The 24665-nt window shown below is 43.7% G+C and overlaps 1 protein-coding gene across 1 annotated transcript in view; it reads right to left on the reverse strand.

Moving 5' to 3' along the window:
- LOC137439638 (guanylate cyclase soluble subunit beta-1) overlaps positions 1 to 24665 on the reverse strand; it is a 64644-nt gene that overhangs the window by 39668 nt on the left and 311 nt on the right. The window contains exons 2-6 of the mRNA XM_068135587.2: positions 12360 to 12433; positions 6233 to 6333; positions 5298 to 5416; positions 2925 to 3122; positions 1140 to 1397 (exon numbers count right to left, since the gene is read on the reverse strand). Coding sequence (XP_067991688.2) covers positions 1140 to 1397; positions 2925 to 3122; positions 5298 to 5416; positions 6233 to 6333; positions 12360 to 12433 — 750 coding nt within the window. The remainder of the gene's footprint in view (positions 1 to 1139; positions 1398 to 2924; positions 3123 to 5297; positions 5417 to 6232; positions 6334 to 12359; positions 12434 to 24665) is intronic.

A 24665-nucleotide genomic window follows, 5' to 3' on the forward strand; every position in this document is an offset into this window, starting at 1 on the left:
ACATCACAGGCACATTAGTGGTCTTTTTACTTTCTACCATCTGTATTCTGATATTACTCTCTGCTCTCTGTCCTCCGACTCTCCCTATCTACTCCAAGATTCACATGTTCTTCCAGTAACCCCCTCCAGTGTAGGCTTTCAGCTGTCTGTGGACCTCAACTTTATACCTTGCTTCTCCATTCGATACAACCACCTTCATTAGGCTGTTCTGTCTCACTCTTTCCTCCAGGGCTTCAAGCAAACAGTGCACCACCATCTCGTCATCACCAATTCTGACCCGTGATCTTTATTACCTCCATTAACCTTTCCTAACCAAACCATCTTGCTTGCTAGTTTCAGGGTCCCCTAGCCCCCAGCCTCTATCCTCCCTTGAAGTTTTCCCACAATCAGTTCTACCTTGCTCTTCCATGAGCCTTGCTTCTATTTTATAAAACATAGGGGCAATACCCCTGGGCACTCACCTGGTAGCATAAAGCAGTATACTAGACTGACTAAAGGTATTTTAAACCGCATCATGGCATTTTTACCCAATTTCAATGGTTGCTAGAAGACAGGGCAGCATGTACAATCATACTAAAGTAATCATAAGACTTTAAACAAACCCCCCAACCCCCTGCAAAACCCCAAAGGGGCAGATTTTTTTTAATGCCGTGAACAAACTTTGGTACAGCATGGGTGGTGAAGGTTATGGTCAAGTTTCATCGAAAGTGTTTGTACTCATAGTTTCAGAGGAAAAAGCAAATGCCTATTTTGGGGGGGGGGGGGGGGGGGGGTCAAACGTGGATCCACTTTGACCCCGGTAGACCCCCTTAAACACCAAAAAAATTTAATGTCGTGAACAAACTTTAGTCACAACATAACAAATTTAATTTGTGCCAACTTTGGTCCAATCCCATCAGCGGTTTTGGAGAAGAAGTTGCAAGTGTTTACGGACGGAATGATGGACGGACCATCACATAAGCTCCCCAGAACTTCGTTCCAGGTGAGCTAAAAAAACATGTCAGGAAAATAACAATTCCAACTTTTTTTTCAAAACAACAGCACTTACAACAATAAGAGAAACATTAACATAGTATCAATAAAAAATAATTGAGAAGATGATGCGAAGAGTTAATTTTTAGTTAACGCTATTTCTTTACCTGTGGAATGATCCGCGAAATCGCCCAGCCGCATTGTAAAATGGTAAGTGAGTGATCGAAGATCAAATGGAAAGGAAAAGCTTTGCAGAATGTATCTGGCCCAATGAGTGATTGCTCTGAGACTTGGGCCATGGAGCCACCGATATTGCCAACTCCACGGCCATCATCCGCCAAGGCGTCCACTTCAAGACCCTCGGCCTCTTTCTCTTTAATCAAAAACTGAACATGATCAGAATCATCACTCTTGGGCTGCAGCACCTAGAAAGTCAGAAAATACAACAAAAGTAATCAATATTTCCCCCTACAATTTGTGCAAGACCACAAAATGGAGCAAATTAGGGTCACATTGAGACCCAAGCAGAAAGTACTCACAAAGATATATATGTGAGCTACAGCATGAGGCCAAATGCTTTTTCTTTTCACAAACACATTTATTGACACAAGCGGTGTAAATGAAGGAGTCATTTTATGTCTTTCAATGCAGCTCGCCTTGTAGGACTTGCCTTCTAGGAAATTTTTTTTTTTTTTTTTTTTTTTTTTTTTTGTATACAAGATCGAGGCTCGTGAAAGAGCGAACATTAATCACACAGAAAGACAAACCGACACATAAAACATATAACATCGGGAGCGGTAGACAAGATGGGGAGAGAGGGGGAAGGACACAAACACAACATTTGAGAGCAGGGACCGAGAGACATGGAGACATCGAGAGATCTGAGAGAGGGCGAGGGCTTTGGGGGGGGGGGGGGGGCATGGGAAGGGGGCGGTGGGAGAGGTATAAAACATATGGACACTGCCAGGACTTCCAGGAAAGAAGTTGGAATTTCAAACAAGGTGGATCTGGGGTGAATTAGCGGGGGTAGAAAAGATCAAGGTTTTGGATGGGGGAAGATAAGAGATGGTGGTGAACAGCTGTTTTAAAGACCTGGAGGGAGGAGTGGGATTGAAGGGAGTGAGGGAGTTTGTTCCAGAGGCGGGAGAAAAGAGGAATGAAAGAGTGAAGGTGAGCAGAGAGCCGAGATTTCGGCAGTTTAACCATCAGAGGGTTGCTGGCAGATCTTGTGCGACCTGTAGGAATATTTGGGGGACAGAGCACAGAGAGAGCTGGGGGTGCAAGGCCGGAGAGGAGTCGGTAGAAGACAGAAAGACCACCTACCTGCCTGCGGTGAGTGAGTGAAAGGCCCTCAGAGATAGCTTCATCGCGGGAGATTCCAATAATTCTGAAAGCTTTGGTTTCAACAGCGTGAAGCCGAGCTAGGTGTGAGGCAGGAGCACCGGCCCATAGGGGAGAACAGTATTCCATTGAGCTGCGGATGAAAGCCTTGTATGTGGTGAGGAGCTCAGGTGTGCCGAGGAAGGACTTCGCACGACGGAGGATGCCCAGTCGGCGACTGGCTTTGGAGGCCAGCTTGGAAATGTTTTTTCCCAGTTTTTCCCAGGAAATTCCCAGTTTAACATGCAATTCATTTACCTGGATTATCAAACTGGCGTAATATAGGCAACATGATTTTGAGTTATGGCTCGTCTTTTAACCAGAATGTACAAACAAACGTTTCAGCATCTGCATTGCAGTGTGTCCTGCAAAGGTTAGTGCATGGCTGTACAATTTTTAAACAAATATTCTCGTGGTTTGCAATGTTATCTTCACCCACCCTTTCGGCCTTTCGTACAGGCAATCCAAATGCACAATGTGTCAATTTTATGTTTGCAATCAATCATACGAAAATCCTCTTAATTTCAACCAATCAGAATAAAAACAAACTTTGAACATGATGGCAGACCAACCGTCATGTCAATGAGAGTGCCGTGCACACGTTGCGCCACAGTCTTGACTATGCCGATGACTATATCCTCCAATCCCTCCCGCTCAGAATAGTAGTGAAGGATAAGGCCTGGCTCACCGAACCGATCCGTACAGCGGAATGAAGGAGCTCGCATTCCTGGGTATATGGTGGCCAGGTGGTCATGCAGAGCATCCAAGTTCTGAAAGAAACAAGACATCTGATTTAACATTGGTATTGATGTACATAATGATGTTGTATCAAGTACATAATGATTAGCTTGACAGTGTAGTAAACAATAGAGGCAGTCGCAACTAATTTAAAACAAAGCACTCCATAATAGACTTGACAGTGTAGTGAGCAGTAGAGGCAGTCACAATAAATTTACATTGAGGCAGTGCATGATAGATTTGATGATTTTATAGTGTGCAGTACAGGCATTTGAAGCCGATTTGCAGCGAAGGCAACTGTGAACTAGATTACGAAGCAGTACCAGAAGATGACATTATAAGATGAGTACAGTATAAGGCAATCGTGCTTAGAAATTGTGCTTTTCTGTGTACAGATTGAAGGCTCGTGGAAGAGCTAGAACAATGAATGGATCAGGGTGCAAATAACAAAAGGAATAGTAGAGAGAGGGGAAACACCAACAGCAGGGTTGAGAGGACAAAATCGAGAGAGACTTGGACAAACACTGGGGTGAGGGGGGGGAGGGGGCAGGAAAGGACGCATGGAGTGGAGAAGATGGATACAGAAGGAAACTCTGAGGAAGGAAAAACTGTAAATCTGGAAGGAGGTCATCTAGGGCTTGGGCGAGGGTTAAACAGGGGTAGAAACTATCTTGGTTTGATCATGATAAAAGATTGTGGGGGATGATCTGAGATGGTCGTGAACAGCCATCTTGAATACTTGGAGAAGATGATCATGACTGAGTTGAGGTGAGCATTTCTATATTTTGGCTATTTCACCAGGAGGGGTTGATGATGGACTGTGCCTGCCTTACAGAAACCTAGGGAGGAGGGAGAGTGCGAGAAAGCATGGAAAGGCCAGAGCATGCAAACCTCACCACAGGATTCAGAGTACCAAGAGCGGGAGGATGGATAAGATAATGGAAGACATGATGGGATGAATCTGTGCATAAGGAAGAGCAGGTATCTGGAAAATTCCCAGATTTAATTCATGTCTGGGGCGGTTGATATAGGAGAACAGTCCTGAAGTGTGATAGCTGCTTGCTGTCCCTGCCAGTTTGCCTGAGTGAACTGCCACACTCAGCAGCGCTGAGGCTGTTCTCTGAGAATGGCTAGAAATGTTGAACTTCAGAAGCACACGAGCAGATGAACCACTGGGGCAGAAGATACATTAGCGGGGACCGCAAGACACATTGGTGGGGAATTTGGTCATCACCAAATCCAGAAGGGAAGATTTGTCATTGACAGAAATCCGGGTGGGAATTACAAAATAACAGAAAGCAGAAACAATAAAAATGAATCCATAGTAATAAAAAGAAAGGACAGAAATGAACAATGCAGCAAAGACTACCAATAACCAACCCATCCTCCGGGCGGTGAGCAGGCTAACCCCACATTACGGGGGAGCATCACGGTGGATCAGTGACAGCTCCCTGAAGCACTGGTGACTGCCACTGCCAATTGGGCACTCCATAGGGTCCATGACACACCACATACATGGGGGCATCAGTTGCACCCTGCCCAGCAACTGTGGCACACCCATCTGCTCTTGAGCAGGAGCCCATCGATGTGACTGCGACTGGCGACCACCCGGATCATGGTTCGGCCGGCTGAAAAGACAGCCTTCCGAGGCAATGGCAAGGGCACCTCAGTCTCTGCCCCCCTCCCTCATGGCGCATACGACGATGTTCCTCCTCCCCCACCCTCCAGACCTGGCGCCCTCAGAAAGCATGCTGTCTACGAACAGCTGTGCCCCACTCCCAAAGCATATGGACTGCCTGGCATGGAACTCCTCAGCAGTCAAGTACGTCTGTCCCAACCCGGCTCCAACATGACGAGCCGCCATTTAGGTTGTAGAAGTTGGAGATCCCACTGTATCTCTCATAAAGGACAGACCATTGTGTACCGAACCCTGGCTAAGATCCTTGCCTATAGATTTCAAAAGGATGTGGATGTTGTTAGATGGAGTTAATGGTATGCTCGTACATAGAAGAAAAGTAATTTGATTGTGTAATTGTGCTGTGGATAGAGTACAGGCAAGGTGTCTGGTGTCCCAAATGGCCACTTGCTTTGTCCAAGAGTTTCGTCTTGAAAAACAATATAACACGCCAAGCCAAAAGTTATCAAGATCAAAAGCCAAAAAAGTGATCAAAAGCCAAAAAGCCAAGTATCCTCCAATATAACTTTACCTGCAAAAATTCTTGAACGTTGGAACCAAGCACCCGCAAAATGGTATCGTAACCAGCCTCTTGACAAAATTCAAAGAACATCTTTCCAAATTTCTGTAAGATCTCACTGGCATCGATCTCTAAAACAGAGGATGGAACAAAATTTAACTTATAAAACAGGGAGGTTTCTTTATTATATTGTTATGTTCATGAGTGGGACATAGAAACAAGAGAACGTCAGGTGGTATGACGAAAATCGAGTCCTTAAGGATGCTTTATGCAACCGGGCCTTAGCCCTGTATCAGGCAATGCACAGCCACAAGTCATCCTGTTTGTTTGTGCACAGCTAAAGGATGGTGTAGGGGCCCTGTAGTGCCTAAGACAGATTAAGGTATCTTGTCTCATCGTTCTTCCGTATCAAACTGGGTGGGAGCCAGGTGTAGTTGTGCGTACCTGTAATCCAGCTATTCAGGCTTGGGTATAGGGGTGTCGCCTGTGAACTGGGATCCCCTGCACTTCACCATGCTATACAGAGCCATACTTTTAATTGAGGAGCCGGAGGATGACACAACAAGAAGTGGCATCAAATTGTGGCTTTAATCTACCTTCCATTGACTTTCTCACAACAAAGTAGTTTGTGGTATACAAAACGTATCGACATATATACATCAATGACCAAAAGTACAATTTACAAGCCATATATAAACAGCCCCTATATTCTTTTCATGGGTGTTTATTAGTAGGTGAGCTTTCGCCAGCACCCTGGCCAAATTCTAAATTCCTGCTCTAACCTATACGGGGCACTGGATCAGCAGCAAAGCTGCGCCCCCAGCAAATGATGCTACCCGCAGCCATATGCTGCATACGAAAGGAGTGTTCATTAAAAAAAAAAAAAAATGTTTGTACCAGAAACCAAAAACAGCACTTGGTTAGTTAGTTCTCAAAATGTATCTCACTCAAGATCTTGCTTGCTGCAGTGACAAGGTCATAGGTCTGGGCATCGTCATAAATCGTCCGCACAAGAAAGTGACTCTCAATGTCGAGCTGGGCCTCCATTCTGCAAAAAAAAAAAAAAAAAAATTGAGTGCAGATGTAGGATGAGGGGCGATACATCTATCTATAATTCCAGCAATCTCTGTGTGTATGTTTGTATGTTTGTATGTTTGTATGTTTGTATGTATGTTTGTCTGTGACCGCTGTTTCTCGACAACTACCGGTCCGATATACTTGAAACTTGCCAGGTATATTGCTGGGGACCCGAGGATGTGCCTTTTCAAGGTTTGAAATTAATCGGACAAGCAGTTACCGAGCTATGTCCAAAAAACGATTCAACCAATCAGAGAGCAGCGAGCTATCACGTGTGCCGAACGTGGCGAACAGACTCTGCCTCGGACGGCACATTTGAGAGCGTATTCATTTATTTCACGTTTGCAAACTATGTTGGCGCTATGTTGGCGTTAAACTATGTTTTAAAACTAATAAAAACTAATTTGCGATTCATCGTAACTGCGATATACGACCTTCCGGAGCTCCCGTGAGAGCGTGCGCCATTACGGATAGTAATTCAATTAAAAACATAAAAACATTGTCCCAATTCAGTCAGAGCGAAGGGCGTTGTTTTAAGCGAAGAGCGTTTTATTTTTCCCCTGAAATTCAGTCGCCGGACGGTGAAAGCTTTTTTTTGGGGGCAGCTACTGGCAGCCACGTACAGCCAATCACAGGACACGTTGTTGTGTCGACGTGCCGTGTTGTTTTCCCTCGCGGTTTGGAATGTTTTTCCTTTTCATTTCTTTTCTCTTCCTTACGGAAGTACGGGCATTTCCTTAAATTTGCGATTCTTTCGCTTTCCTGCGCGTTTCGCTTTGGACCAAACCATTTCATGTAAATAGAGGGGGGGGATTGTCACCGTACTCGCAAGCCGTTCGCTTTGGACCAAACCATTTCATGTAAATAGAGGGGGGGGATATAATTTTAGATATATATATAGTACGGGCATGCCCTAGTTTTAGAAAGCCAGGGAAAATAACTTTGTGGATAATCCACAAAGATATGTCATGTGAAAGTTACTCTTTTGTTAATAACTGTGGATTATGCACGGTACTGTTTCCTATTACTATTCGGAGCATGGAAACAATAATCCACCAGCATCTGGCTTTCTGTTAATGGTGTAAAAAAGCCACTTTCACCAGAATCAGGTTCGAGTGAAAGTTGTTTAATAGTAGTCAGAAAAACATTCAGAACGATAACTCAAACAGGCATTCAACATGTCCTTGAGGGAATAAAATAGGATGAATAAAATTAAAGTGAATAGCCTTTTAGTGGGGCAGCTTAGCCCAAATATTCAAAAGAATTGTGCATTTTGTGATACAAGCACCAAATTTGGCAGAAATGTACATTAATATGTTGCGAACATTTTCAGATATTGGGCCACTTGAAATTCCGTAATTTTTTTTTTCTAATTTTTTCAAATTTCGTAATTTCAAATTTTTCGGGTGACACCGTCACAATTTCGGTCTTCGAGGCCGGCCGATAGGCAAAGTGTGACCGGAAGGGACGAGGTTCTCCTGACCACGTGGCCCTCGATCTGGGAAGCGAGAGGCGTTCCATTAGTGGACGCGCCCCTCACGCCCGACTTTTGGGCGGCCCCGGCAGGCCGTTTGTTTTGACGTTCCGTGACAGGCCCCGCACCTCCACCTCCGGGCCGACCGGAAGCTTGTGCTGAGTACATCATACCTGAAGGCAGAACACAGCAGTGCACACCAGGGTGACCCCTTCAGTGCATAAACCAATTTACCTGTCCACTGCAGGGCATATAGAAATGAAGTTATTTTCTGCATATAATAATAATATAAGTTCAGTTCTATATAACAATTTCTGTTATCACCACTACCACTACAACTACCACTACTACAAGCTTTGTCTGGAATTTTGTGGACTAACAGATAAACAGACATACAGACAAGCTGGGATCAAAACATTACCTCCTTCCACCATTGAGTGTAGAGGTAAACATCATGGAAATTATATCATGCCCTAGATTTAATTCATGCTTACCCATGTATTTGCTTCACTGGTTCACAAGGTCTTTTGCATACATGTAATTCAGACTCTCGTCTTCATTGCTGACCACACAATGTTCGCAACATATTAATGTACATTTGTGCCAAATTTGGTGCTTGTATCACAAAATGCACAATTCTTTTGAATATTTGGGCTAAGCCGCCCCACTATATCGGCCGGCCTCGAAGACCGAAATTGTGACGGTGTCACCCGAAAAATTTGAAATTACGAAATTTGAAAAAATTTGAAAAAATAAATTACGGACTTTCAAGTGGCCCAATATCTGAAAATGTTCGCAACATATTAATGTACATTTGTGCCAAATTTGGTGCTTGTATCACAAAATGCACAACAGGTTTGCTATGCTGCTACACTATTTACCTTCCTCTAATCTAAACACAAGACAGTGCACTTATCAATGCAGAGCCTCACCAGGGAATACAGATCATCATACTAAAATACGCAATTTTGGTGTCTGGTTGTCTGTCTGCTTGTGTTTGGCCGATGCATTCAGTCGTTACTTATCGAATCTCAACCAAACTTGCCAGGGGAAATAAGGGCCGTTGAAAGGTTGTACAAAGTGATACACGGTACACCTGGTCTCCCTCTCCCCCACCCCCCACCATGGATTCTGAAGGTAGGGCCGATACAACTTCTCTATATATAAAGGAGGAGTGTCTGTGTGTGTGTGTGTGTGTGTGTCTGTCTGGATGTCCGCTTATAACTCAAGAACTACACATCGGAGAAAAGTTTTAGACACAGATTCGGAATCAGCATAAAATCCCGGTGGTTTTAGGCTACGTTTTATTTTAATATCAATGGTTTAAAAAAACCGCGCCAGCTGCAATTCCACGGTGGTTTGTGGCGGCGCTAGACGTTCGGGGTGTATTGCAATGGTTTGTCGGGTTTGGCTGTGGGTCCAGAATAGCTCCCATTTCCTTATGTTCTTCCACTTTTATTTTGATTCTTCTGTTACAACGCCTTCCTTATCTACCTTATATCCCCCCGACGAGGCCTCTACATAATTTCTTGCGGCAGAATTTCGTGCATTTTGAGTGAAAGAAGTGAGACGAAGTTGTAGGAGGAAGTAGAGGCGCGGTCACTGTGGAGGCCTCAATCGTGAGTGGAAATGGCGGGAATTGCGTTTGTATCGCAAAGTAAAGGATCTGCATTCATTTCTGAACTTGCATTGGTGGATTGTTATACATCTGCATTATTTTTCATAAAAAACTTTATGTTGAACTTTAAGGCTCCAAGCACGGACTATATATATAGCCCTCATTGAGGTAAAAATAAAAGTAAAAAGCCTGATATCGCTTGCCAAGCTAGCCGTTCCCCCCCTCCCCCCTCCCTCACCCCCTCCCCCCTCCCTCACCCCCTCCCCCTCCACTCCCCCCTCCCCTCCCCCTCCCCTCCCCCTCCACTCCCCCCTCCCCTCCCCCTCCACTCCCCCCTCCCCTCCCCCCCTCCCCTCCCCCTCCACTCCCCCCTCCCCTCCCCCCCTCCCCTCCCCCTCCACTCCCCCCCTCCCCTCCCCCCCTCCCCTCCCCCTCCACTCCCCCCTCCCCTCCCCCTCCCCTCCCCCCCTCCCCCCTCCCCTCCCCCCTCCCCCCTCCCCTCCCCCTCCACTCCCCCCTCCCCTCCCCCTCCACTCCCCCCCCTCCCCTCCCCCTCCACTCCCCCCTCCCCTCCCCCTCCCCCTCCACTCCCCCTCCCCCTCCACTCCCCCCCTCCCCTCCCCTCCCCCCTCCCCCTCCCCTCCCCCCTCCCCCTCCCCCCTTCCCCCCTCCCCCTCCCCCCTTCCCCCCTCCCCCCTTCCCCCCTCCCCAGCACTCAGCTTTGGTCCAAAATGCTTGTAGGGACTTGTTGGTCGTTGCAGCCGGTGTAGTCACTTGCGTGGGAAGCGCTCCAAAAATGGTGCCAAAATCAAGCGTTGAAAACGCCCAGTCATGAGAAAGCAGCCGAGACAGCCCTCTTTCGCTCTCTACTGTCAAGTGCCACGCAGACCCCAGATCCTTGATGAGCCCAAATGTTGCCCGCCTCTGTCGAGATGCTGCCGGCGCAGCAAAAGCTTTCACGCTCCTTCTAAAGCGCACCAAAATCACCAGCACAACGCAAAAGATGGCGCCCTTCCTCCTCCTGCACAAAAACCCAAAAGAGCGACCCTTCTTTCCCTCGAACTTTCTCGCTCTGACGTCATACTGGCCAATCGCCGAGCCCCATCGAATCACCCCAGGGCCGTGCTCGACCAATGATGAACTTCGGGGCATGGCCTGCCGGCTTATCTTGGCGTGAGCGTCATTAAGGCGTGGCTTACTTTCCGGCCGGCAATGTTCGGGTACTGTCGGCGGTTCCGGTGGTTGTTGTTTAAACGGAGGTTTTTATGGCCAGCCTTGTTGTAGCTCTAAAAATGTAGGGAAAAACCACAGGAGACAATCACATACTGGGGTAAAACTAACCTTAATCCCTATCTAGTTAACACAGCTTCACCCACCGTGTGAAGACACATAAACCATCTTAAGCTCCAGTTTCCCTACTTAAATACATCGAGATGTCTCCCACGCGTCCACGGTCCATGCTATAACTATACAATCCTGCCTTTACTATGAGATTCCATCATCTACCCCCCACAAACGTAACAATATGGATGGACTGTCTTCACCCCATTGGTGGGACAGCTGGCTCGACTCCACTCACAAATGTAACCTGAGAAAGATCATACGTCTGCCAATTTGTGAAGTTGAATGGGCATCAGGCCTCTGGCGTCAGTCCATGGCCCAGTGCAATTGCAATTATCCGAGCTCTATAACCACAATTGCAATTGACAACCGTTGTTTACCTGAGTCACATGGCTTTCCAATTGGGCCTCATGCCCTCGATGTGCACTAATCTTATTTTAATGAGATCTTAATTCGGGCAGCCGAGTAACTGCTTGGTGCACACCAGACTTGGATGATAGCCATTCACTTGGGGAATCGTAACCTCCAGACGGGGCTTAAAATCGGATCAAAACGGACGCTGGGGCAAATATGGCTGCCGATTGGTGCATTACCGTTTACCGTTTTCCCGAGGGTTATCTTCACCCACGCGAGCCGTCTGGCACGTCTTGTGCTCACTCCGCCTTCCAGGCATGCCACGCAAAGGTTCTCCTCGATTAACGTGGGCTCGTTCTTTGGACATGTTACAGGCACAGGGGTGAATGCCCCGGGAGCTTATCTGTATGGGCAAATGCAGCAAATGAGGTGTCAACGAGGCAACAGTGGCCCATTAGCGCCTCGTGTTCTGGTGTTTTAATGAAGAGAGTGTAGCCCACCATCGCCAATGTTCCTTGCGCTTCTCCCCCCATGCTCCCAAGTTGACGGTGAGTGTCCATGGTGTTGTTCGTTGACGGAGGAGGAATGCGGGTTATCTGTGTGGTATAGGTGAAATCGTGGCCATCTGGTTGTGGTGTTTTGGGGTCTTGGAGCGATGAACGGTGTGTATAATGAACTTAGTGCAATGCAATCTAATGTGAAATTAAGACCAAGTGTAAATAAAAATGTGGACTAATAAGTAATAGGGGTCGTGTAATAATTGTGGGGTTTAAAGGAAGATTGTGGTGTGGTTAAAGCAAGGTGGCAGTTTAGTCTTGGCGCGCAATTCAAAGTCGCTTTTGGAGCGATATGCTAATGAGCTCGAGCCCGTGTTGCACAGCACGCGTCACGAAACTCATACGGAATGCATAATTACCCCTAAGAAATGGGAAGAAAAAGGGCAAAACCTCTCTAACCCTCACCAACGCATTCTATCACAATCAACCCACTATAGTGACTACACAAAGGGAAGGGACTACTCTGGTCTTATACTATAAAGATAACTAACTAAGGGATCTGTATGTTGGTTGCAATTGCTTTCAGAGCCGGTTCCTAGAACCGAAACAATATTAAAGTAGATACACGTGCGAGCTCACTTACAAACATCAATTACAATAGTCTTTCCCCTTCAAGTAAGGCTAATTGAAGAGCAGCATTTTAAATTATTCACCTGATGTCTTCCCAAACATCTTCTCCATAGTTCCTGAGGATAAGCAACTCCAATGCATGGTTGACAAAACCGTACTGAGGGCAGAAGCACAGGCAAGCTCCACTCACATTTTTGAGCCATTATGTAATTTATTTTAATAAAGATGTCCAGCAATTTATCCTGTTGTGGTTATCGAGTTGTTGTCCCTCGTATTTAATTTTCATACGATGCCGGTCTAAGGAAGCCAACATAAATATACTAATAATGTGTTTTAGGCCATAGGCAGCTTTTGCACAAATGGCTGGAAATCTGTTTTCGTGCCAAGACCGATGTGCTACCTGAACTCTTGGCTATCGATAGAAAACTATATGCTGAAAACAGGATAAAAAGTTCTCCAAGATTTTGCCCCAATATGGCGTTATGGGGTGTTGAAGTTTAACTCAGTGGTCCAAAAATCCGTTTTTTGGCATTTTGTCCATCGTGTCTTTGCTCCATTTTTACTCACAGTGCAGCTATAAAACTTGAAGAACCATCATATATCAAAACATAGTTTCCAAATCAGAAATATTGAGGTTGCAGATACTTTATTTGAAAAATTATCAAACCTGAAACAGTGATTTATTGAATAGAATAGATTCATCTCAAACAAGAATGGCACTCAGTAGAGAGCATACCTCCACCAGGTGAACAGTTTACGTTTCATATCCTAGAGTAGACCAGAAAATCACAATACAGAATCACATTTAATCAAAATCATCCGTCCACAACTTTTTTAGATATCCTGCTTGGCATCATTTTGGCCCTATCTCCTAATGGTGAAGAATCACTTTTAAAATTCTCCTAGCTGGATCCGGATCATCACCAAAATTGAATGGATTCTTCCTTGTCACACACACAACCTGTCCAACAAGTTTCATCCAAATCCGTCCACAGCTTTTTGAGATACGTATTTTGTTCACAAACAAACAAACGGACAAACAGACAGACAGACAGGGGTGCAAACATAACCTCCATCCACCTTTGGTGGTGGAGGTAAAAATTGTTGGTTGAATTAGCAGTCACAAAAATATTGATTAGGACTCAGGATTGCACTGGATGTGCTGAAGTCATGGATGTAGATGCACTGGACATGTCTCGACAAGAACACCAGATCATGTACACACAGTCGAGTAATCGGTTAGTACAGAGCAGTAACTGAGCCACTGGGTCCGTCAATTACACCGGCTTACCATCAATGTTGTGTTCCTTTATTTCCCGCTCACCTTTAATTCCACTATGGATATGATGGATGGTATAGTCAGGTCATGAACTTGGCCCACAGCGATATGACAGTAACAAAAATAGTCCAGTTTTTCGAAACATTCATTGATCATTGGCTAACGGTCCATCATCGCCTGCACTACCGATCTCAAAAGTTAGTTCAGTGGTGGTCTTCAAACCACAAATATCCCTACAAGAAAGTCCGTTGCTATGGCAAGAACATCGTAGAGATACACACTTTGACTGCATGCGGGTGCAGCTAACTACCTCCAACATTGATCTGGGGGTGGGATCTTCGGTCATCCAGACAATGGCGAGACTTGATCAGTACTAATTCTCCCTGAACTTATGCAGAGTAGGTCCTCATTACTTTTGAAGGAATTAACCATTGATTTGACAGTCGAACCCACTTTCTGAAGCTGAAGCTCATCCTTTTCCAGCCAACTCCTGTCGAGAACTTTTCAAATATGAGGTTCCGACTTGTCAGAACCTCATAATGACACTGTTGCGACAAATTGACACTGTCGACCTAAAGCAGCACGTTTACTCCGAGACAGTATCCATTGCTGAACTGCGGCCTGATTCAGGCTCAAGTTATTAATTCCGCTTGCATTGCGACCAAAGCAAACAAATGACCGTTTTGTGTCTGCACTGCCCATTATCCTCACTCGTTTACTTCTGCATGACATGCCAGATGCGTGAACAGTAAGGCCATCATTTCCGTATAATAAACTGTTGCATAATGTGCATAATTCACTATCATAAGGATGAAACCAGGACAGCATCAGCCTTTCAATCTCGAGATGTGCAGTCCAATCTGACCCACAAGTAGCTATGATCTAAAGTAGAAGGGCTCCAACCATAAATAAATCACATTGATCTTCAATCCAAGTCTCATATCGAGCCAATGTGTTTTTCAGTGCAGAACTCGTTTCATGCGTCACTGACGTCCCAGTAGAAGCGTGGAGATCTTTTAAACTTTGATGATCTCATACGATTCATCATCAGGCAGAGTTGAGAACATTCTGCAGCCTGAGGTAACTGAGCGCTTCATACAATATATTTTGTGCCCACATCGACTTATTATAATGATGGTCGGATAGATAGATCCTATTATAATGATGGACAGATAGATCCATTGATCGATCCTTCTACCACAGTTTGTGATTTGATCATAATGTCCCTCATTCCAGTGTCACCAAAACGTTTGCCAATAACTGCCGTGCAGGTATGGAATTGTCTCACGCATACCACAACACCTCTCATCAAATAATCGTCGCTGCACCAGATATCCTGTATTTTAGCATAGATCTCCTGATCGCAATATATGAAAATATGGTGTAGCTTTAGGAGGTTGGCCTGGCCAGACTTTTTTTCATCACGGTGTAGATAGTAGACCCTTCCTGTTGGGGGTGCCAGCACAACGAGTATATAGTGGATGGCAGATTTCTCGAGAATCCGATGTGCTTGCATCTCAGTGTGATGCCCAGTCCATCCAGGAATTATGAACAGTCCGCCGACCACAAATCTGTGACAGAAAAATATTCTCTGATTGAATATAATACCCACTTCAAAACTTCCTTGTTTTCTTTCAGTATGTCATACATAACTTGTGGGTCCCTGTCACTGTTTTCTTTCCATTTCAGGTGTTCCTTTCCACAAATGATGCAGAATTTTGGCAGAACGTGGGTTGTTGATGTGATCAATGACGTAGACCACAGTTTTTTCACAGGGGACTCTTGGGAATGTTGTTGTCATATTCCAACTGCTGACTTCTTTGCACCAAACTCAAATCACTTTGAGATCGATTCGTCCATCCTTGTCACACACCCAACCTTTCCACCAAGTTTAGTGCAAATTTGTCCAGAACGTTTTGAGATATCATGCTATACATTGCTTTTGGCCCTATCTATTAATGGTGAAGAATTACTTTTAAAATTATTGTATCTGCATCCATATAGTCACCAAAATCTAATCAATTCGTCCTTATCACACGCCCAACATGCCGAGCAAATTTAATCCAAATCCGTCAACAACCTTTTGAGATATCCTGCACACAAACAAACAAACAGGAAAGACGTCGTGCAGAGCACGATAATTGCGAAATCCCTAAAACAAATTTGACCTTAAAAGTTGGTGGTTGCAATCAAAGACCAAATATGCAAATACACTTCAAATTTCAGGTCAATCGGATGAAAATGGACGATTTTAGACATCTGGCCAATGTCGACCTTTATACGTCACAATAATTGGTAGTTGAATTCACTGACCTGATATGCAAATCCACTACAAATTTCAAGTCAATAGGATGAAAATTGAGCATTTTAGAAATTTCCCCTTTTGTTATTGACCTTTGCCCTATGTTGATCATTTTCCACATGATAACCTCAAAAATAATTGTTGGTTAAATTGAATGGCCAAATATGCAAATCATCTTCAAATTTCAAGTCAATCGGATGAAAATTGAGGATTTTAGAAATTCGACAAAGTTTGGTGACCCAATCACCTATGTTGTCCTTATGACATTAAAATCAATTAGCTTCCTCCTTTTGACCACCTCTATCATTCGATTGGTTTATAATTATGACCTGTAGGCGATTGACATAGACAAACAGAACACCACCAATCAATAGACATAAAAAAATCCTCGATTTTCACAAGTGAAAAATGAATGAATGAATGATCGTTTTGAGGCCATTTTTCTCCACCAGAGCAGGGGTTAGCCTTGCGGGCCCCATGCCCTCCTTTTTGAGGCAATATTTTTATGGCCGGATGCCATTCCTGACGCCAACCCTTGGTCACCTCTTACGATGCGCAGGGATACGGTGTACCTATTCTAAATCGGGGTACACACCAGGATCATTAATCCCAACAAGCTGGTACTCAATTTGCCGACCTCGGAAGGATGACAGGCTGAGTCAACCCCCCTGGCGTTAATTCAATGATCGACCGGGATTCGAACTCAGGATCGGAGGATCCCAAGCCAGCACCCTAACCGCTAAGCCAACACCAGGCTGATATTCACAAGTACCGGTAACAGACAAAAAACAGGCAAAGGTGAAAACATAACCTCCGTCCATCGCAGATGGCAAAGTAAAAAATACAACAAATTGACGATTTTTGGTGGTCTTGACCTTTTGACCTTGAAAGCAATCGGCTTTTTTATTGGTGAACCAATTAATTGACCCAATATGCAAATTCTTAAAACTTCAGGTCAATTGCATGAAAATTGACGGTCAGGTGACATTGACCTTTTGACCAAATTATCAATCAAAAGTTAAGGCCCGGACACACACACACACACACACACACACACACACACACACACACACACACACACACACACACACACACACACACACACACACACACACCACGATAGACAGACAGGAGTGATTGCAAAACCCCATTTCCATGCCACGAAGAACGGGCTAAAATTAATAGCCGGTGAAGCCAGTGTTGTGAATGAACGCATACCTATTATGTTGAAAAGCCAGATTTTTCTGGATCCCTTGAGAATTTCGAAGCTTTGGCGCACCAAATCACTCAATGGAGGCGGCCATCTTGCGGATGCGGAAGTATGCATAACAAATTTTAAAAAGTTCAATAGGAGTTTGTTTCACCCGTCTTTTTTTGATTCACAATCTTATGCACCTCTAATTTGTAATTAAAATACTTTAAGACCAACCTCGTTCCCCGGGCCCGCATGGGCCCTGGTTATCTTCAACGAAAATCGTCACCAAACACCACAACCAATGAGATTCGAGCATTTGAAAAAATATTTCAAAAAAGCTTATAACCACGTTTCGGAGGCTGAAAACGGCGTCAAATATTCTAAAATTGATGAAGAATTATTTTTTAGAAATCTCGCGGCCGTAGGGGAAAGTTTTTCACGGCCGGAAATATCCGAAGTTGAGACGGAATTCACCGAATTAATCAAGAAGTAAATTTTATCAATTTTAATCTCATCCAGAATGCAAATGGTGTCATTTTGAACTAGGTGCGGTACCTACTACACCTACCTACTACCAACTACCGAACCTACTGATGCCATAGTGATGGGTAAAATAGTGGCAAGAGGCTTTGGCTTCGCCGGCTCATTGCGGCTTTGCAGTCGGGTACTAGTAGCCGGCGAAGCCGGTGTTGTGAATGAACGCGTACGTATTATGTTGAAAAGCCAGATTTTGCTGGATCTCTTGAGAATTTCGAAGCTTTGACGCACCAAATCGCTCAATGGAGGCCGCCATCTTGCGGATGTGGAAGTATGCATAACAAATTGAAAAAAGTTCAATAGGAGTTTGTTTCACCCGTCTTTGTTTGATTCACAATCTTATGCACCTCTAATTTGTAATTAAAATACTTTAAGACCAAACTCGGCCCGCACGGGCCTGGTTATCTTCAACGAAAATCGTCACCAAACACCGGAACCAATGAGATTCGAGCATTTGAAAAAATATTTCAAAAAAGCTTATTACCGCGTTTCGGAGGCTGAAAACGGCCTCAAATATTCGAAAATTGACGAAGAATTATTTTTTTGAAATCTCGCGGCCGTAGGGCATAGTTTTTCACGGCCGGAAATATCCGAAGTTGAGACGGAATTCACCGAATTAATCAAGAAGGAAAATTTATCAATTTTTATCTCATCCAGAATGCAAATGGTGTCATTTTGAACTTGGTATGGTACCTACTACACCTACCTACTACCAACTACCTAACCTACTGATGCCATAGTGATGGGTAAAATAGTGGCAAGAGGCTTTGGCTTCGCCGGCTCATTGCGGCTTTGCAGTCGGGTACTAGTATTAATATAATACTAAATTGAACGTGTGCCTCATGTTTCAATGGCAGAGATGGAAGGACCGCCAGCCCCATGTGTTGGCAAATCCTCCTCTTCCTCCTCTTCTTTAAACTTCCTCCTCTTCTTCTTCGTTTTAAAACTACCTCTTCTTCTTCTTCTTCTTCTTAAAACGTGTTTTGCCGGCTGTCCCCATTACCTCTTCTTATTAGTCCCCTACCGGTGTACACCGGAGGGAACTATAGGTTTGCACGCCGTCCCTCCGTCTGTCAGTCCATCAGTCCGTCAGTCTGTCCCTCCGTCAGTCCGTCACGCAAAGAACAGTTTTCCGGACTTTTTTTCTAAACTCTTAACTCTAATCATTTCAAACTTGGTACATGGTTTCCTCATGATAAGTTACAGATTTCGAACTCCACGACGTTTCGATCATTTTTGACAAAGTTATGGCACTTTGAACTTTGGGAATTCTGATAATTCTGATGATCCTTAACTCAGTGCCATTTTAAGTTTTAATTTCCTTTAAAAAAGATTTTCTCTGCAATAATAGGACCGATTGAGATCAAATTTTCACCATATGAGGGACTCGGTCTGTAGAATATTTTAATGGTGATTATGAAGTCACATGTCACGTGGTTCGGCCGCCATTTTTTTTTCTGCAACGGCTGAACAGATCGAGGCCAAACTTTGCAGGCAGAATCGCATACCCATGACGAACAAAAACGTCAGCGAGCATGACGTCATGCATCACATGGTTTCAGAGTTATGACGTTTTTAAGCATGAACCTTTAAAACCGAGCCGCTCCCTCATTTTTGATCCAATCGAGGGGAAACTTCACAGATCTGTTCAGCAGGTCAATCTACTAAAATGTCCTTTGGGAATTTGCGATAGGGCGCGTGGTTTGGCCGATATCGTTAATTAAACGAAAATATTTTTTAAAAATGGATATCTCTTGTTTATTCTAGAGTTCTCCTCAAGCCGCACCGCGTGCCCTCAGCCTCGTCTGCGAACGTCAAAAGCGCGACACAGCGCGCGCTTTCGGGAGGGGCGGAGCCAAGCCGAGCAACATATATATACACATCGATCATTCATCGTGAACCGGAAAATATAATAAATTACTATTACTGATATTTAGCGACTCGAAAGGTTCTTTATCAACAACTTTTTTTGTCGTGCCTCTGCTGACCTGTCTGCAAGGTGTATAAATCGAAGTCCCAAGTGCGAATCACAGGTGAGCCTGTCCTGAGGTAATTAGTGATTGGGAACGATTCAGAACCTGTGGGTAAATAACCCTTGGTAATTTCCCCAACAGTTTTCCGGACGACAGACTGCCGGTAGGGGACATGTATTGCAGCGCAATACTCAGAATGCTTGTTATTCATCAAATACACCGTCACCATTGCTATGAATTGTCGAGGTAAACAAGAATCCTTGATATATAGTGTCGGAGCATTTGGAATCCCGTGGGCATTTAATGGTTAAAGTAAACCACCAATCTAATTATCTTTATTAGATCCCAACCAACCACAAAATACTTGGTGGCCATCTCAAATATGTGTAGAACACCATTTTATGACGTCATCAAGATGGCCGCCATGAAAACAATGCTTGAAATCAGATTTTCAGTCATAACTTTGAAACTACTCAACCAAATTTAATGATATTGGGCTCAAAATGCTCAGAATGATGCTGCAGAGATATCTATACTGTTTTCACATAATATTCTACCAACAAAAAATAAAAATTGTGTCAAAAATGAGTATTTTTTGTATTTTTTATATGTATTAAAATATAGTACTATACTGGAAAGATAACAAGAAATGATTTTGTTTTTATAACATTGAAATTTATTGACAAAATATATTTTAAATGCAACTACATAAGAACAGCTCTTGGCACAAATACTACACAAGAAAATACAGTCGGTAATGTGTACCCAGTATTCCCCATTGGAGGTGGGAGAAAGGGGTTCATAAACGTCGGGAGATGGAGCTTGACGTCCCACTCCCTCCATGCATTATACTAATATATTTGTCCAATCAATTGAGACATATACAGTACATGCAGATGTATGAACATTTAATAAACTGATATACTCTAAAACATTGCATTTCCCAAGTCAAGCCGAGCCTTCAGTCGAGACTGATAAGCACAACAGAATGTGGGGGGTAAACTAATAACTCAGAATCATGTTAGATCAGTTCATCCTCAGTGTCTTCATCATCCTCAGTGTCTTCATCATCCTCACTGGCTGTATCCACTTCCATACTTTCACAATCATCAACACAATTACAAAGTTCAGTGCATTTTAATCCTGCATTTCTGCACTTGCAATGCCTTGTAGCACCACACTTCGTAGTAGCACAGCCACACTTTATCAAGTGAATTACTGACTCAGGTGCTGGGAGTTGTGTAGATGTTATTTCCACCCAGTGCCCATTGACCATATCCCAACCAAAATCCTGAGGTGATGGAATGTTGGCATGGACATTTTTGTCATTGCTCCAGATCATTGCTTGGTAATGTGCTCTCAAGATTGAATGTTTTAGTGCATCTTTTGTTGGTGGCAGTTTTTCAGACTGGGCTTGTTTCTTCTTGAATAACCACCACCTCAAGTCTTTCACCTCATCTATCTGTGTTTGAGGAAGAAACAACTGGCACACATACTGCTCCAGTGCCTTCATAGTGTCCTCTGTTGGTTTGAGAGTCTTGCCTAAATTGCGAAAGGCTGAAATAGTTTCTTCACTGGAGTTCTGAAATACCTTCCAGCATGTTCGCCTTCCCTTGCCTGCAAAGCTACCAGTAATGTCAGCTCCTGTAAAGGAGTGGCATCCAGGAAGGGCAGCAACTTTGTTACTGCCTGGAGCATCACATATTGGTCCTAGAGGAATTGATCTGTGCTTGTCTTTAGCTCCTGTTATGAATGATGAATCTTCACATAATTCTGGGTAACGTCTGAGAGCAAGGATAAGAACATCAGTGTCCGGTGAATGAATGTCTATCCTAGTAGCTCCACGAGCTGTTGCATCAAGGGCATGCAGCAGTACCTTTGTGTCAGCCTCTTCCTGTTCACTTGCCAGGTAGCTCATGTCCCTGTGTGTTGCTTCACATTTGTCTCCGCAGGACACAACAAGCTTCATTCCATTTTTGGTGTCTTGCTTAAAAGATTTTTGTGCCAGGTAGTTTGAGAGCTCCATCGTTTTGTTTGTATGAGAGAGTAGTTTCTTTAGGGGCGCTTGTGCAATGTTTGTATTGTCCATTATGTGGTAAGCAACTGGTTGAGTGCCACCTTGCCTTCTTTCTCGCTCAGTTGTTTTCAATGACTGGGAGACATCATATCTGTCAAATACCAGATGCACTTCATCGTATTTCTGTTGGTTGAACTTGTTAAAGACAAGTGTTGTGAAGTAAAGTCCAAGATCTGAACACAGCTTTATCCTTTCCGGCTTTGGCATCGATTGAACTTCTGCCATGGCATCTATAAGGGCAACCTTCATTTCTGTGATTGGGTGCTCAGCTACTTCAGCATTTACCTCTGGTAAGGCTTTGGGGCATCTTCAACGATTTTCATAAGGTTGCTCTTAGCTGAACAGTGCGGCATTGTGCCATCTGCTGCAAACAGAGCCCTTGGCAGTACTGAAAATTCATGTTTCCCAATTTCATCTTTCAAGTTGATGTCAGACCTCGACTTTGACACAACTAGCATGCGGGCAACGAGTGATCGGTCTTCCTGAAGTTCAACTATTTTCTGTCCTGCTTTGACTGCTACTTTTTCCCAGTGTGTTTCCATGTTTGTAGCGTTCTCTTCTTCATCGAATCCCAGAGATTTACTTCACCAGTTGTGATTCTCTTTGACACAAATTCATCAAACAGATCCTGGCCAATTTCATTCCTGTTGCAGAGGTCATTCTTGATATTCTCTGGCAAGACTGCTTTTGTAGCACAGTTAAATAGATCATCACAGTCTTCAGTGAATGGATTTATAAAACCCCTATGAGTTTGGACAAGATTCTGGATATTTTTCTCTTGTCGCTTCAGTACAGCCTCTGAAAGCTCATGATGCGATGATGATGTCTGGGAAGACAATCCTGCCATCTGCTGGGCATTTTTTGAGAGTCTGGCTAGTTCTGGAGAAATGAGAAAAAACTTTGCACGAGCACTAGGATTTAAGGTAATTCCTCCTCGTCCTCCCGCCACTTCCATTGACCGGTTGATTTGTTCCAGAGCATGATCTGCTCCAATTGCACAGAAAGGCACATTGGCGTTTTTGTTCACAACCCAGTTTCCTTGCATGAATTCCTCATATATCTCTGGATTTGAATCCTTTGTGCGTTCCATGTCTGCTAGATACAAGGGCATCATTCGTGCATAGTTTAGATTGTCATGTACAAATAAGTATTTGACAAATGCTTTGAGGGCTGTCAGGTGTAATTCCCAGTCTCCTGTTCGAACAGCTCTGATAAACACTGCCATCTCCATTACCATCTGCATGTACTGCTGCATCACTTTGAATAGTGGATAACAGGCATTGTCATCAAATTGAGCTAGTTGTTCAATGAGGTTCAGAGATTCAATGGTAACCATCATTTCATCATGGGCAAAACCTATTTTTATATTTTTTAAAATTTATTTTTATTTTTTTATATAAAATTTATTTTATTTTAATAAATAAATAAATAATATATATATTTTAAATATTTTAAAAACCTTTTTTATATTTGTAATATGTTTAGGTAGTGTGATGTACAGAAAACAGTATAAACAGTTCAATAGCTTCATTCTGAACATTTTGAGCCCAACATCTTTAAATTTGATTGAGTAGTTTCAAAATTATGATTTTAAGCATCGTTTTATGGCGGCCATCTTGATGACGTCATAAAATGGTGTTCTACACGTTTTTGAGATGGCCACCAAGTGTTTTTTAGTTGTTTGGAGTCTCATCTATCTATAATTCCAGTAATCTCTGTACGTTTGTACGTTTGTACGTTTGTACGTCTGTTTGTCTGTGACCGCTGTTTCTCGACAACCACGGGTCCGATATACTTTAAACTTGCCAGGTATATTGCTGGGGACCCGAGGATGTGCCTTTTCAAGGTTTGAAATTAATCGGACAAGTACTTACCGAGCTATGGCGATTTAGCCGTTCGCCGTTCGCTTTGGCGTTGCGAATGGACCAAACCATTGCATGTAAATAGAGGGGGGGGTTCTGTGGTCGTTGCGAATGGACCAAACCATTCATGTAAATAGAGGGGGGGGGGGGGTTCTGTGGTCGTTACTGCCACGTGGTTTCAAAGTTTTTTTTTTTTGTTGTTGTTTGCACGCATGTTTTTTTGCACCCACGTACGGGCACGCCCTAGGATGTTTACACACACACACCCCTACACAAATTTTTTTTTTTTTTTTTTTTTTGGCAAGGAACGGGCACCCACGTACGGGCACGTCCTAGCTTATATATAGTACGGGCATGCCCTAGTCTATCTATAATTCCAGTAATCTCTGTTTGTACGTTTGTCTGTGACCGCTGTTTCTCGACAACCACGGGTCCGATATACTTTTAACTTGCCAGGTATATTGCTGGGGACCCGAGGATGTGCCTTTTCAAGGTTTCATATTAATCGGACAATTACTTACCGAGCTATGTCCAAAAAACGATTCAACCAATCAGAGAGCAGCGAACTATCGCGTGTGCCGAACGTGGCGGACACACTCTGCCTCGGATGGCACATTTGAGAGCGTATTCATTTATTTCACGTTTGCAAACTATGTTGGCGTTAAACTATGTTTTAAAACTAATAAAAACGAATTTGCGATTCATTCGCTTTCCTGCGCGTTTGTGCACGCGATGGCGATTTCTTTACCAAACTCCGGAAGCCGTTCGCTTTGGACCAAACCATTTCATGTAAATAGAGGGGGGGGGATTGTCACCACTCGCAAGCCGTTCGCTTTGGACCAAACCATTTCATGTAAATAGAGGGGGGGGGATATAATTTTAGATATATATATAGTACGGGCATGCCCTAGTAAAGATAATTAGATAGGTGGTTTGCTTTAACCATTAAATGCCCACGGGACCTTTTTAACTACCATATGCAACCTGACTAATAGGCCTAATTCACATTTTTCCAAGCGGGTGATCAGTAAGTCCGTGTCTTACGTAGGAAAGTCAATTATAAATAATTATGCATGATATTAATAATAACTGTTATTTTACATAATCATGTTTACTTTGAAAATTATAATAATTGGAATTATATTCCTAATTATCTCAAAAAGA

This window comes from Myxine glutinosa, chromosome 14, assembly GCF_964187855.1.
Source record: "Myxine glutinosa chromosome 14, kmMyxGlut1.1, whole genome shotgun sequence".
NCBI classification, from domain to species: domain Eukaryota; kingdom Metazoa; phylum Chordata; class Myxini; order Myxiniformes; family Myxinidae; genus Myxine; species Myxine glutinosa.